A 13,038-nucleotide genomic window follows, 5' to 3' on the forward strand; every position below is an offset into this window, starting at 1 on the left:
AAATGAAGCAAAAGCATCTCTCATTAATACTTGTTACAAAAAACTTACAATACTCAGAAGTAGTACTTTTTTAAGTTGTCTACATTCCAAGTTCTAGGCAGGCGTCTACCGTCTGGGGTTTCCAGGCGGTATGTGCCATCCCTAACTTCTTCATAGATCCGGTAGGGGCCTTCCCAATTAGGAGTTAGATTTCCAAGCTCATTGGCCCTACCGGTTGCCTCCATTTTCCGTAACACAAAATCGTCCACTTTCAAAGGACGTTTGTGCACTCTTTTGTTGTAGGCTCGCGTCATTCTCAGACGGTATATCTCATGTCGTAGGGCAGCATTGCCCCTGCGTTCCGGGAGGGAGTCCAATGCCAGCCGCATGGCCTCCCAATTTGCCTCTTCATCATAGAGCATCACTCTGAGCGTAGGCTCATAGTGTTCAATGGGTAAAACGGCTTCAGCCCCGTATACCATGAGAAACGGGGTTTCTCCGGTTGATCCCTTGGCAGTTGTCCGGATGGCCCAAAGAACATGAATTAACTCTTCAGCCCAAAGACCACCGGCTCTTTCAATTTTCTTTTTTATGCCTTCTGAGATGAGTTTGTTGAATGCCTCAACCTGACCATTTGCTTGAGGACGGCCGACTGAGGCAAAGTAACTTGAGATACCCTGGTCTCCTAACCAAATCTTGAGCTGAGGCGTCTCAAACTGAGGGCCGTTGTCAAATACCATAGACATAGGTACCCCAAACCGGGTGATAATATTCTTCCATATGAAAGAAATGACATCCTTTGTCTTGATATTCTTGGCCGCCTCTGCCTCCACCCATTTGATGAAGTAATCCACAGCCACCAAGATATAGCGCTTCCCGCCTAGAGCAGGCGTATAAGGACCCAATATGTCCATGCCCCACTTAGCAAACGGGACTGGGCTGTGGATTGCCGTCAGATCAGTAGCCGGGCGATGTATTAGCTTGCCAAACCTCTGGCATTTATCACATTTCTTCACAAATTCCTTGGCATCTGCCTCAAGAGTAGGCCAAAAATAATGCCGCCTGGCTTTGACGGCTAGGGACTTGCCGCCTATGTGGGAGGCGCAAAATCCCGCATGCAGCTCTTCGAGTACCTCTTTCCCCTTTTCTGGGGTAACACATTTCAACAAGGGCTTGAGAAATCCAGCCTTGAAGAGTTCTCCGTTCCTCAACTCGAAGTTTTCTGCTCTCTTTTTCATGACGGCTGCTTCCTGAGGTGAATCAGGGAACGTGCCGTCTGCAAGATACGCCCGGATGCCATCCATCCAAGTAGAACTTCGATCCAGAATTCCAATGGGCTCTTCATAAATACTTCTTTTTTCAAGAACTTCCCAAAAGACTGACCGAGGCGTATCATGGCAGGCGGATGATGCCAATTTTGACAGTGCATCCGCCGGGTGGTTATCTGACCGGGGCACTTGATTCAATCGGAATTCCTCAAGGGTCCCGGCCTCCTCTTTGACTGCCTGAAGATATTTGATCATTGCCGGATGGGTCGCTTCATAAGTGCCCTCATACTGGCTAACAACCAACTGAGAATCAGAATGGGCGTCAATCTTTGTTGCCCTTGCTGCCTTACACATGCGGATTCCGGCTAGCAGGGCTTCATACTCTGCCTCGTTATTCGAGGCCTGAAACTTGAACCGTAGTGCATACTCATATCTATCTCCTTCTGGAGATTCACACACAATGCCTGCACCACAGCTGTTCTTTGTAGAGCTCCCATCTACATACACCTTCCAAACCTGATCAACATTATCCGGGAGGACCGGACGGGTTATTTCAACAATGAAGTCGGCAAACGCCTGACCTTTCACTGCTTTCCTTGGTTCGTAAGAGATTTCAAGACTTTGCATTTCAATAGCCCATTTCAACATTCTGCCGGATGACTCCAGAGTGGACATTGGCCGCTTGAGGGGCTGGCCGGTGTAGATTACCACCGGATGTGCCAGAAAGTATGGCTTCAATTTTTTGAAGGCCATATATAGAGCAAGACCAAATTTTTCCACCATGGGGTACCGGAGTTCAGCATTTTTTAACACATGGCTTATGAAATATACCGGGAGCTACGTACCGTCTCATTCAGCAAGGAGAACGGCACTGAGAGCATGGTCTGAGACGGCTAGGTACATGTACAACTTCTCTCTTGGCAAAGGACTAACAAGCCTTGGCAAAGAGTGCAAGTGCTCTTTCAATTTTTGGAATGCCGCCTCCGCATCATCCCCCCATTCAAATCTAGTCTTCTTCCTGATTGCTTGGAAGAAATAAAGGCATTTGTCACCTGACCGGCTGAGGAACCTCCCCAAGGCGGCCAGGCAACCGGTGAGTCTCTGAACTTCCTTGACAGTGCGGGGTGACTTCATGTCAATTACCGCCTGTATCTTCTCAAGGTTAGCCTCTATCCCCCTTTGATCAATCAGGAATCCGAGAAACTTCCCAGACTCAACACCAAAGACGCATTTCTTAGGATTTAACATAACCTTATGCCGCCTGAGTGTGGTGAAGGTTTCTCGGAGATCAGCAAGGTGATCCGCCTGCTGCTTGGATTTGACTATCATGTCATCAATATACGCCTCTACATTCCTCCCAATTTGATTAATGAAGACTGTATTAATCATCCGTTGGAACGTAGCCGGCGCATTCTTCAAGCCAAACGGCATCATAGTATAACAGAATAACCCCTGATCAGTGACGAAGGCCGTCTTTTCTTGATCTTTTTTCCACAGAGGTATCTGATGGAAGCCGGAATAGGCATCCATAAAACTCATCAAGGCATGGCCGGCTGTTGAATCAACCAGGCTGTCGATTTTAGGAAGTGGATAACTATCCTTTGGGCATGCCTTGTTGAGATCTGTGTAATCTACACACATCCGCCAAGTACCATTCAGCTTCTTTAGAAGCACAAAGTTTGCCACCCAGTCGGGGAAATTACAAGGCCGAATGAACCGGGCATCTAACAGCTTTTTTACTTCGGCAGCTGCCGCCTGACTTCTTTCCTCACCGTGGTTTCTCTTCTTTTGCCGGATGGGCTTCATTTTTGGATCCACGGCGAGCTTGTGGACAGCGATATCCGGGCTGATGCCTGGCATCTCTTCCACTTCAAAGGCAAACACATCTTTGAATTCTTTCAGCAGAAGGTGCAAGCCTGCACCCAGAACAGCATTAGCAACCGTCCCAACCTTAATAGTTCGCTCTGGACGGCTGTCGTCCAGAACAAGATCAATGCTATCACCAGCCGGTTGGGGACGGAGCTCCTCTGACCGTTCACCGGTCAGTGATTGCTATTTCTTTTCTTTCTTCACCACCACCAGCTCTGCAGCTTTTCTCTTTTTTCCGGCTGCTGGTGGAGGTGAAGGAGCATCCTTGACGTTGTCAAGGTCTATTGGTTCCTTCCCTTGGCCGTCTGCGGCCACAGTATCTCTGACGGCTAAGAGGTAACACTCCCTGGCCGTCTTCTGATCCCCGTTCAGGGAACCAACAGAACCATCATCCCTCTCATACTTGATAAGCATGAGAGCAGGGATGATTACAGCTTTGGCTTCGTTGAGGGTTGGCCTCCCAAGAATAATGTTGTAGGCAGTCAACTCCTCAACGACCAAGAATCTGACGACAATATGTCGTCCCTGGCCCTTCTCACCCAGCCGGATGGGTAGGTCAATTCTTCCGGCTGGATAGACCATCCCACCCCCAAAACCAACTAAAGGGTGGGTAACCGGATGCATGCTGCTGGAGTTGTATTTCAGCTTCTGCAAGCACCGGAGGCTGATGATGTCTGACGAGCTGCCGGTGTCAATAAAGATGCGCCCAACTAGCTGGTTGGCGACCTTGCATTCAATAACAACCGGGTCGTCATGCGGGCGGCGGACGCTGCCCCTGTCCTTCTCAGTAATGAGGACATCCGGAAAAGTGGAGCTGGCAGACGCCTGCTCCTCATCATCCTTGTCCATCTTTCGAAGATGGCTTTTGGTGCCCCGGATGGTAGGGCCACCACAAGAAAATCCGCCTGCTATGGTGAAGACCGGATCCCTGTCGGTTTCCGAACTACTAGCAGGCTGGGGGGTAGCCTTAGAGGACTGACCCTTGTTCTTCTTCTTCGTCCCGGCTGGGGACTTAGAAATATAGGACTTCAGATGCCCTTTGTCAGCCAGACGTTCCAACGTCCGCTGTAAACTGAAGCAATCGTTGGTGTCATGGCCAACATCCTCATGGAATTGGCAATATTTGTTTTTGTTCCGAGACTGGACGGAACTCTTCATTGGATTCGGCTTCTCAATGGACAGCCGGTCCTTTACCTCCATGAGGATGGAGTTACAATCTTTGTTAAACTCGTACCGGGGAACGTACGGTTTAAACTCTTTCTTCTTCTTCTGGGACGGCTGCTTAGAATCACTGACCGCCCAGACTTCTTTTCTTTTCTTGCTCTCTTCTTTTTTCTTCGCCGGCTGAGCAGACCGGCTCTCTTTTTGCTTGTCAGACTTCTTGGAGTCTGACTGGCTACCAGGCGTACAGAGGTCGGTTGCTTGTATATAGCTTTCCGCCTCCCTCAGGGCCGCCTGTAGCGTAAATGCCCCTTTTCTGACAAGGTCGAACTTAAAAGTCGACCCGTCTCTCAGACCCTTGAAAAAGTCTGTGAATGCTACCTCGTCAGACAGCCCCTGGATCTGAATCCTGACCAGGTTGAACCGTCTGACATATGAGCGTAGCCCTTCTCTCTCTCCCTGCTTAATGGTGCTCAAGTCTAAACTTGTTTTCTTAGCAGGGATGTTCATTGAGAAGTTGGTGGCAAACAAGAAGGCTAGCTTCTTGAAGCAGTCAACAGATCCGGCTGGCAAGTTGCCAAACCATTGCTGGGCAATGCCCTTCAATGTAGCCGGAAAGCAACGGCACCAGGTGGCATCGTCCCAACCTTGTAAACACATTAGGTTGGTGTATGCCATCAGGTGATCTTCAGGGTTGGTGGTGCTGTCATAAGCACCCACCAAAATGTTTTTAACCTTGGCCGGCTGAACCGCCTCGGTTATATTGGCTGCAAAGGCAGACGGCTGTTCGCCTAGCCTCATCAGCCGGAGCTGCCAGTCCAGTGGCTGGACATTAGTATATGATGCCTGACCTCCGAATGGAGGTGGCTGCATGAATTGGAGGTCATATTGCCCATACTGCGCCTAGGGTGCGTATGGCATAGACCCTATCATCAGCTGAGGTTCGGTGTTGACGAATTTACCGCCTGTCCGACTCTCATGAAAGGACATAGAGTTCCTTGCAGAAGCTTCCTTGAAGCTGTCTGGAAAGCTTGAGGTAGAAGCTGACTCAGACTGCTGCTGCCTCCTTCGATTGATGACTTCTCTAGCATCGAAGGTGGGCGTTTTTCTAGCCTCCGGCTGGGGCCGCCGGGGCATCAGAATCTTAGACCAGTCAAGTGTTGCGGCTGCCTTCTCCTTTGGATGGGGAGTTGGCTGCCTGTCCTTGACCGGCTTCTTCTTCTTCCCATCATTGGGAGTCTTTTTAGCCGGCTGAATCTTGGAAGAGCCTGCCTTGTTGTTGATCATCTTCTTGATTTCACCCTTGAAGGAGTTCATGAATTTCATGAGCTCGTTCCGGGTGACTAGAGCTTCTCCTCTGGTCTTCCGGGTTTCCCCGTCTGACCTCCCAGTGGGCCGGCTGCTTGGGCCCGCCTGATCCAGATTTCGTTCCAGCTGGTCTCTGGAACGGATGGATTTAGAGATGAGAGAACCATCTTTAGTCATATAAGTCTCCACATCATTGTCTTCTTCTTCTTCCTCCTCCTCTGTGAATACCTCTGGCTGAGACTGAGGTGGAGGCTGAGGGATTTCAAACCCTACCGGCTGAATAACCGGTTGCAGGTCGTCCAGGTTACCCGTCTGAGTACCCGGACATAGAGAGGTAGAATTGAGAATTGGTACAGAATTTTGAACCATCTTGAGGTACTCTCCCCACAGACGGCGCCAAATGTTTTGGGTGTTTTTGTCCCTTGGGAGAGTTACAACTCGAAGACTGGTCCTGCTGACTCTGTACCTGCAAAAACAACGGAGACACCGGTTGGGTGGTGCTCCGCCTCCAACGCTCAAGTTAGTAACTTGAAGGAGAATAAAAAGTGCGGAAATTTAGGTGGGGATCTGCTTGGATTCCAAGCTCAGGTGTTCTCTGATGAGAGAGAAAGTAGGATGTAATAAATGATAGTAAATTTCTGAAAATAATCATGTCCCCATTTTGAGGGAATATCTCCCTATTTATAGGGTCCTTGGGAAAAGTGCCCCTTCCTAGGTTATTTTAACCTAGGACTGATGGGCTGCCCCGCCAAATAGCGGATTTTTGGGGAATCGGGCCCTTGAAGGCCGCAACTCTAAGGGAGTATCTGGAGAGGCCACGTGTCAGCTGGGGATTGGTCAAGGGTGACTTGCCAGCCTCTGACACGTGGCACCTCCTCATTGGTCCACTTGTCGTGGGTGAAAATACCCCAAACATCTATAGTTAAGTGAGAGTTAAGGGCTATTCATCATATTAAAATATTAAATGGTGGTTTTTGTTTTTCTTAATTTATAAATTAATTTAATTATTAAATAGTTAAGTGAGAATTAAAGGGTAATGAAAAGAAACGAGGGAAAGTAGAGGTTAATTAAGTGTATTAGAGGTCATTGGTTGTCTCCAAAAAAAAAAAAAAAAAAAAAATTATAAACAACATTGATGTGGCCATGAAATTTTTAAAAGGTTATCTGGACAAAATAAAGTTCCTTTAATCCGTTTGTTTTGGTGGAAAACATTGTCTTAGAAAATGATTTTCCTCCTTCATCTTTCCATTTTCCTTTATTTGTTTTGATAAGAGATGGAAACTAATTTTTCTAAATGTGGAAAATTACACTTTAAAAAACGAAATTGTTTTCCTTTGAAAAAGAAGGTATGTCACATTTTCTTTTCACTCGTTACTTCTTTTTATACTCTCCTCCCATCCTTCTTTTCCTTTTACTTCATTTTTCATTTATCCTTAAGTTTTCCTCTAATCAAACGAACAAAGAAAACTTTCTTTAAAATCATGTTTTCCATTGAAAATTGTTTTCTATAAATTCATGTTTTCCATGACAATTGTTTTCCTTTAAAACAAACGAAAGCGTAGAAGATTTTTTCTAAAAAAATTACCAATAATGAAATGCCACATAGGCAATGCAACCGGTTGTACCGATTTGGTGACCTGCTAACATATGGGAAGAAGGGGTTGGTAGGATTAAAATGGAATAATTCAAAGGTATGATTATTTTAGAAGAACATAGCAAAGGTTGGATTATCTTAGGTAATTTTTCCTAAGTTGTAATATTACATTCACCTATGCATAGCATTCTGTAGCAATTATATGGAGGAATATAAAGTTGAGAAAGTATCTACCCACAATCGCTTGAGCAAAAACGGAAGCTTGTCATTACTAGCTAAGCAAACCTCTTCGAATGATCCTATGATAATCTTCATGTTGTAACTCAGCAATTTCATAATAATTTCTGGTAGACTGGTAATATTGGCAAATTACAATCGTAACACAAAACACGGCATACAATTTTGTGTTGATGGCATTATTTTGCTTTGGAAAATTTGTCAGAAACAACCTTTTAAAGTGTCTACTTTATTTAAAACAACCTTTTAAATTTTTTTTTGCAATTTCAGACCACATTATAAAATTTTTTTATCAAAGACAACCAAATGTTACTTTCCGGTTTCGACTCTATTTTTCCTTACGTTGACCACGAGTGTGCGAGTCACGTGACCTCCTATATTGCTTAATACACCCCTTTTCCCTCCAATTAACTCCTATCAAAACCCCTGCTTCTCTTTCATCCCTCTTTTAGTACAAGTGAATTGGAGGAAAAATTGGTGTATTAAGCAATATATGAGGTCATGTGCGTTGCACAGTAGTGGTCAACATCGGGGAAAATAGAATCAAGGCCGGAAAGTAGCACTTGGTTGTCTTTGATAAAAAAATTTTATAATGTGGTCTGAAGTTGCAAAAAAAAATTTAAAAGGTAGTTTTAAGTAAAGTGGGCACTTTAAAAGGTTGTTTATGACAAATTTTCCTTTTGCTTTAGAACTATTGATAATTAAAATTGAAATTATTGGAGAAGAGGGCAGTAATTTGTGCCTCGAGATTCAAAGGGTACATCAATGTGATGGCATTTATGTGATCAAATTCTCAACTGATGATAACAAATAGGAACTACCTCCCCAAGCAACAAGAGGTCATAATTTAGGAGCTAAAGAGGCCTAGAGTACAAGGATATGAAGAACAATACAATAAGCATCCTACTCCGATTACCAATCCTCAACACACAAACTACTGAATGAAGATCCCAATGATCATAACACAAAATGGGGGTGCTAGCTAACCATCATTTCAAAGTTGGTCTTTTGGAATGTCAAGATTTTCGAAAATAGGACTATCTACGCCTACTCCCATTGCATTTAGACCATTGTCTACATAGACTACAGCCCCTGTAATAGCAGATGCCAAAGGTGATGCCAAGAAAGCAGCAGTGTTTCCAACTTCCTCTGCACACATTATTTCACAAGCTTGTCAAAAAGGGTGTATGAATTAAAGAGAATTTAAAACCCTAATCAATTCACAATATATCCTACCCGCAGATAGTTCCTTTTGCAATGGAGCATTAGCTATAGAATAGTCAATCATCATATCGATAAATCCAATAGCCTTTGCAGCACGACTCCGAAGTGGACCTTGAGATAAGACATTAGATGATTGGTTAGGGATAAAAGCTGCTTAGCATTTACCTCACAAAATGTTGTCATATACAATGTTTGATTACAGAAACTTAGATTTAACAGATAAGTAAATCTCAGTAGATATCAGATTCATACCCTTTGTTTGGTTTTTAACTAGATAAATTAGAGAGAAGAGAAATGCAGGAGAGCAGAGGAGTTGCAAAGAGAGAATTAACATTTGACAAAATGTAGAATTCCTTCCTTAAGGAAAATCTTTACCACCCTTGGGAAAACATATTCAATCTATGAAAATAATTATGCTACTTTACCAAATCAAGCCAAAGAAAGTAGGAAAACTAGATTTCTTGGAATATGATTTTCCTCCCAGACAAACACAAGCATTAGAACAGGGAATTTGGTGTTTTTGTTGGTAATGAGTGGTACATAGGTAGCTGGTAGCTACAGTGAGCAGTTTCGATGGAAATTCAGGGAAGCTTACCAGCTGATATTGTGTTCACTCTAATCCTGCGTTTCCTCCCTGCTTCAAATGCCATTACCTAAGCCAACCAACTAATATCAGTAATGCCAGGATGAAAAAGGCTAGTAATTACATCAAAGAAGTGACAATAAGACTGTCCCTTCCCCTCTAGAAAACAAACAGATATACAAGCGTACCTTTGTGTCACTCTCTAATGCAGCTTTTGCTGAACTCATGCCTCCACCATAACTGTGCAAGAAATAAGAAATCAGGTTCCAAGGGAAAAAGACTATATAATTCAGAATAATAGCACTGAGAACGGAACTTACCCGGGAATTATCCTCTCAGAAGCAATGTATGTGAGTGACAGAGAAGAACCACCTGCAAGCAAAAGATTAAACAATAAAATTCAAACTACCTCATACAGTAAAAAGATTTTTTTTTGTCTACCAAAAAATAAATAACACTCAAAATACAATACCACAAAGACAGATACCTGGGTTCATTATAGGAAGGAAATGCTTGAGCAGCGAAACATAAGAATAACTTGAGGCAGAAATTGCAGCCAGATATCCATACCTTGATGTTTCTAATAGAGGTTTAGTGACCTATAGATAAGTTGTTACTTAATCAGTTAGAAAATAGTTCGCAATACTAATACTTCGTATCAAACTTAGAAACTCAATAACTAATGACCTCAGGTCCATTGGCAAGCGAATGCACGAGGATGTCAATGCTCCCAAAATCTTGCTTTACTGTTTCGACAACTTCCTACAAGCCATGAAAAAGATTCAGTACAGTATACTTTCTGGCATTTAAAATAATAGCAATATCTACAACAGTAATATCAGAAACGGAAGTAATTTGAGACAGTAATTCATATGTTAACCATGCATTCCAAAATTAACAGAGATTTTATACCTTCACAGTCCAATTGCTAGACCCTGCATACCGCTTGTTTGCTTTAACCTGCATTGTGCCCATCATTAAGAAAATTAGATATATGCCTCATGGTTACAAACTCAAACTGCTGACATACGTAGTCCATCTTTTTATATCTATTGAGTAAAAATTTCACAAGTATCCTTCATTATTTAAAACATACTATTTTCACCATACCAGTGTAGTAATTCTATGTTAAGAATATCCTCAAAAATAAAAGAGGCAAGTTCAAATTTTGTGATTTAAAAAGAAAATAATAGAAAGTGGCCAAATCCACTGTAAATCAAGAGAATAATCATTGATAGTCCATTACATCTTCAGGGACATCTTCTGGACTGTCAAAAACTGCATCTAGAGGATATACTTTGGTGATCTCCATCAATGAACCATCAGGCAACCTAAAACATCAAATGAACACTAAGGCCAATGCAAGTATAAGTCTTACAAAAGGGGTCAAGCAAACAGAGACTCTTACACTCGAGATTCATCAAATTTTCCACGTCTTAGACTTGTTTCAAAAATGTTCAGTGCCTGTAAGAACACCAAAAAGACACAAAGACCAAGAAAATTAAGTAAGAGACTTATACAAGTAAACATCAAGCTTTTATTCAATAAGGTGGAGCAACCGCAGGTAAAAGACTCTAATGAGTAATTACTCACAGGGACCCAAGTTCCAACAAGAATCTCAGCACCAGCAGCAGCCAGAGACTTTGCAATTGCCCAACCATATCCATTATCATCAGCTACACCAGCGATAAATGCCCTCTTACCTGAAAATTAGTCTTTGTTAAATTACTAAATTCAAACTAAAGCAAAATCTAGGCTATGAACAAGACAAACTATATCTATATTCATCTGCATTATCACATAAACTACATTTACAAAATATTTCAAAAGGTGCACGAGAAACAAGGCAATAACACATAGCAACAAAAGCACATAACACTTTAGATGGCTAATTTTCGGATCAACTCTACAAATTTGTACTTGGCAGCTTCTGCCTCATATTTAAAGCCCTTCCATGCCCACACATATGTTCAATAGCCCAAAAACATGCTTAATACTTAACTCAACCTCGTATTAAAGTTATACGTTGCAGAAATTTGATTAGTCATCTCATACCAAATAAACTCATTAGACCTCAAACATAACAAGCAAATCACTAGAAATAAAGAGGGAACTCCGATGCACTTCAAATTAAAGAGAAGTTTATTCATCTCACTTCCTTTTTTTATCTAGATGACCATCCATTCCTACACTCCATAGTCAATACGTGTTCGATACTTCACTAGTATCCCTCTTCCACAAGAGAAGCAGCATAAGTTACCAAAGCAGCAAAAGAATTGGAAAATAATTTTTCAAATTTCCTCATTGAACCAAACTACTTCGTATATATATCCAACAATAAAACAACTCTCTTATAACTGTCATTTACATGTATTCAACAAAAAACAAGGGCAGGAGAGGTTATAACCCTTTTTTTTTTTTTTTTTTTTGGTTCAAGAAGGAGAAGAATTGAGCTTCCTATACTATTGATTCTTGTTAATTCGACCATTTGTATATCATATCGCTTCATGAATGTCAAAATTGAGCTTTCTAGAGTCTAGATTAGTTCTTTATATTATTATATATTTGATGACATTATTCCCTTTGACAATGACAAAAAAGCATAAACAAAACACACAGATTGTTATAATATCATGTAAAGCATAATGTACTGAAATTCGACCTTTTAAGTTAATAGGCAATCCCCCTACAGGCTTGTCACTAGATTCCGCCATTGCCTTGATGACACCCTTGCCAGATTTTGAGGCGGAAGACGAGAACCTGTGCTGGAAAGGCTGTACAGATGATATATGACAAGCACTTGTGAGCTTAGCCCACGATGCCCGTCTCATATCAGCATTGCAAAATGCAGCACCAGCACCAAAGATAGGGCGAGGGGAAGACACACATGGCTTTACTGCAGCCATTTGCAACCCTGATGCTGTGGAAGCTGCCATTTTCAATCTACTTGCTCTAGTAAACCCAGTTAATAATCTGCTAACCAATCAAACAAATGAATTTCTTAGTATTCAATAGCAGGGTAAAATCAAATTTTACTGTAATTGAAATTCAGCAATACCCTACAATTCAAATTTCGTAGGACAATTCCGATTCAAACTAAAGGAAACCAGCAATTTAAACCAATCCCAGAAAAACCCAAAAAAATTCGAACTTCAAAAAGTTAAATATTCCATAATATAACAAAATTAACAATTCAAGCATTACAAAATAACCATTAAAATGGTATACATCCAATATAAATGTAATCAAGATTCAAACTTTATCCGTTAACTTCATCACATTAACCTAAAAAAACAAACATGAAAGCAAGATCTCAATAAAAGTAGTACAGAAATGAAACAATGTGGGTTACCTAGAAGCCAATGTGAAGGATGGAGGAATGAGAGACAAACAAGAAAATAGTGATTAAAGAGAATTGGGTTTCGATGAAAACGAAGTTCTCTCCAACTAACAGTATGGGATAGTGTAGATAGAGTACAGAATTTGATGGGGGGGGGGGGGGGGGGGGGGGGTTTATTAATTGGGACACTTTGGTTCTGTCGAAGTAGAAGGGAAGAGAGAGAAAATTAAGGAGTATTGGTGTAGGTTAGATGAAGAGTTGGTAAATTGTTTGTTACTCCGTATTAGGACTTTGATTAATCTACATCTACATAAGTAATTTAATTAAGATAGTGGTTAGTTTAGCCCCAAAATGTGACATCATTTTTAGTGGTCTCCATTGAAAATGATGTCATCAAAGTCTTATTAAGACTCAGTAAGACTTGTACAAATTTCACTTTACCCCTACGATTCAAATATATGACATATTATATGTA

The 13,038-nt window shown here is 41.9% G+C and overlaps 1 protein-coding gene across 1 annotated transcript; it reads right to left on the reverse strand.

The window, feature by feature from the left end:
- Positions 1 to 8,114: 8,114 nt before the first annotated feature.
- Positions 8,115 to 12,714, reverse strand: LOC145568676 (enoyl-[acyl-carrier-protein] reductase [NADH] 1, chloroplastic-like). The gene is made up of 13 exons (XM_081628101.1): positions 12,576 to 12,714; positions 11,886 to 12,196; positions 10,817 to 10,926; positions 10,632 to 10,687; positions 10,470 to 10,554; positions 10,136 to 10,183; positions 9,911 to 9,985; positions 9,711 to 9,822; positions 9,544 to 9,595; positions 9,412 to 9,463; positions 9,236 to 9,293; positions 8,653 to 8,751; positions 8,115 to 8,565 (listed from the first exon to the last, which is right to left on the reverse strand). The coding sequence occupies exons 2-13, from the start codon at positions 12,157 to 12,159 to the stop codon at positions 8,411 to 8,413; spliced, it is 1,176 nt and encodes a 391-aa protein (XP_081484227.1). The 5' UTR covers positions 12,160 to 12,196; positions 12,576 to 12,714; the 3' UTR covers positions 8,115 to 8,410.
- Between the last annotated feature and the right edge of the window lie 324 nt (positions 12,715 to 13,038).

Source organism: Chenopodium album, chromosome 11, assembly GCF_948465745.1.
Source record: "Chenopodium album chromosome 11, dcCheAlbu1.1, whole genome shotgun sequence".
Taxonomy (NCBI): Eukaryota; Viridiplantae; Streptophyta; class Magnoliopsida; order Caryophyllales; family Amaranthaceae; genus Chenopodium; species Chenopodium album.

Bases quoted from the DNA above. Each gene is read 5' to 3' on its own strand.
- LOC145568676 (XM_081628101.1), bottom strand. From the start codon at position 12,159: ATGGCAGCTTCCACAGCATCAGGGTTGCAAATGGCTGCAGTAAAGCCA. The intron at 9,596-9,710 runs GTATCTGTCTTT...TTTTGCTTGCAG, and splicing joins CCTTCCTATAATGAACCCAG to GTGGTTCTTCTCTGTCACTC. The intron at 8,566-8,652 runs GTAGGATATATT...TAATGTGTGCAG, and splicing joins GCAAAAGGAACTATCTGCGG to AGGAAGTTGGAAACACTGCT.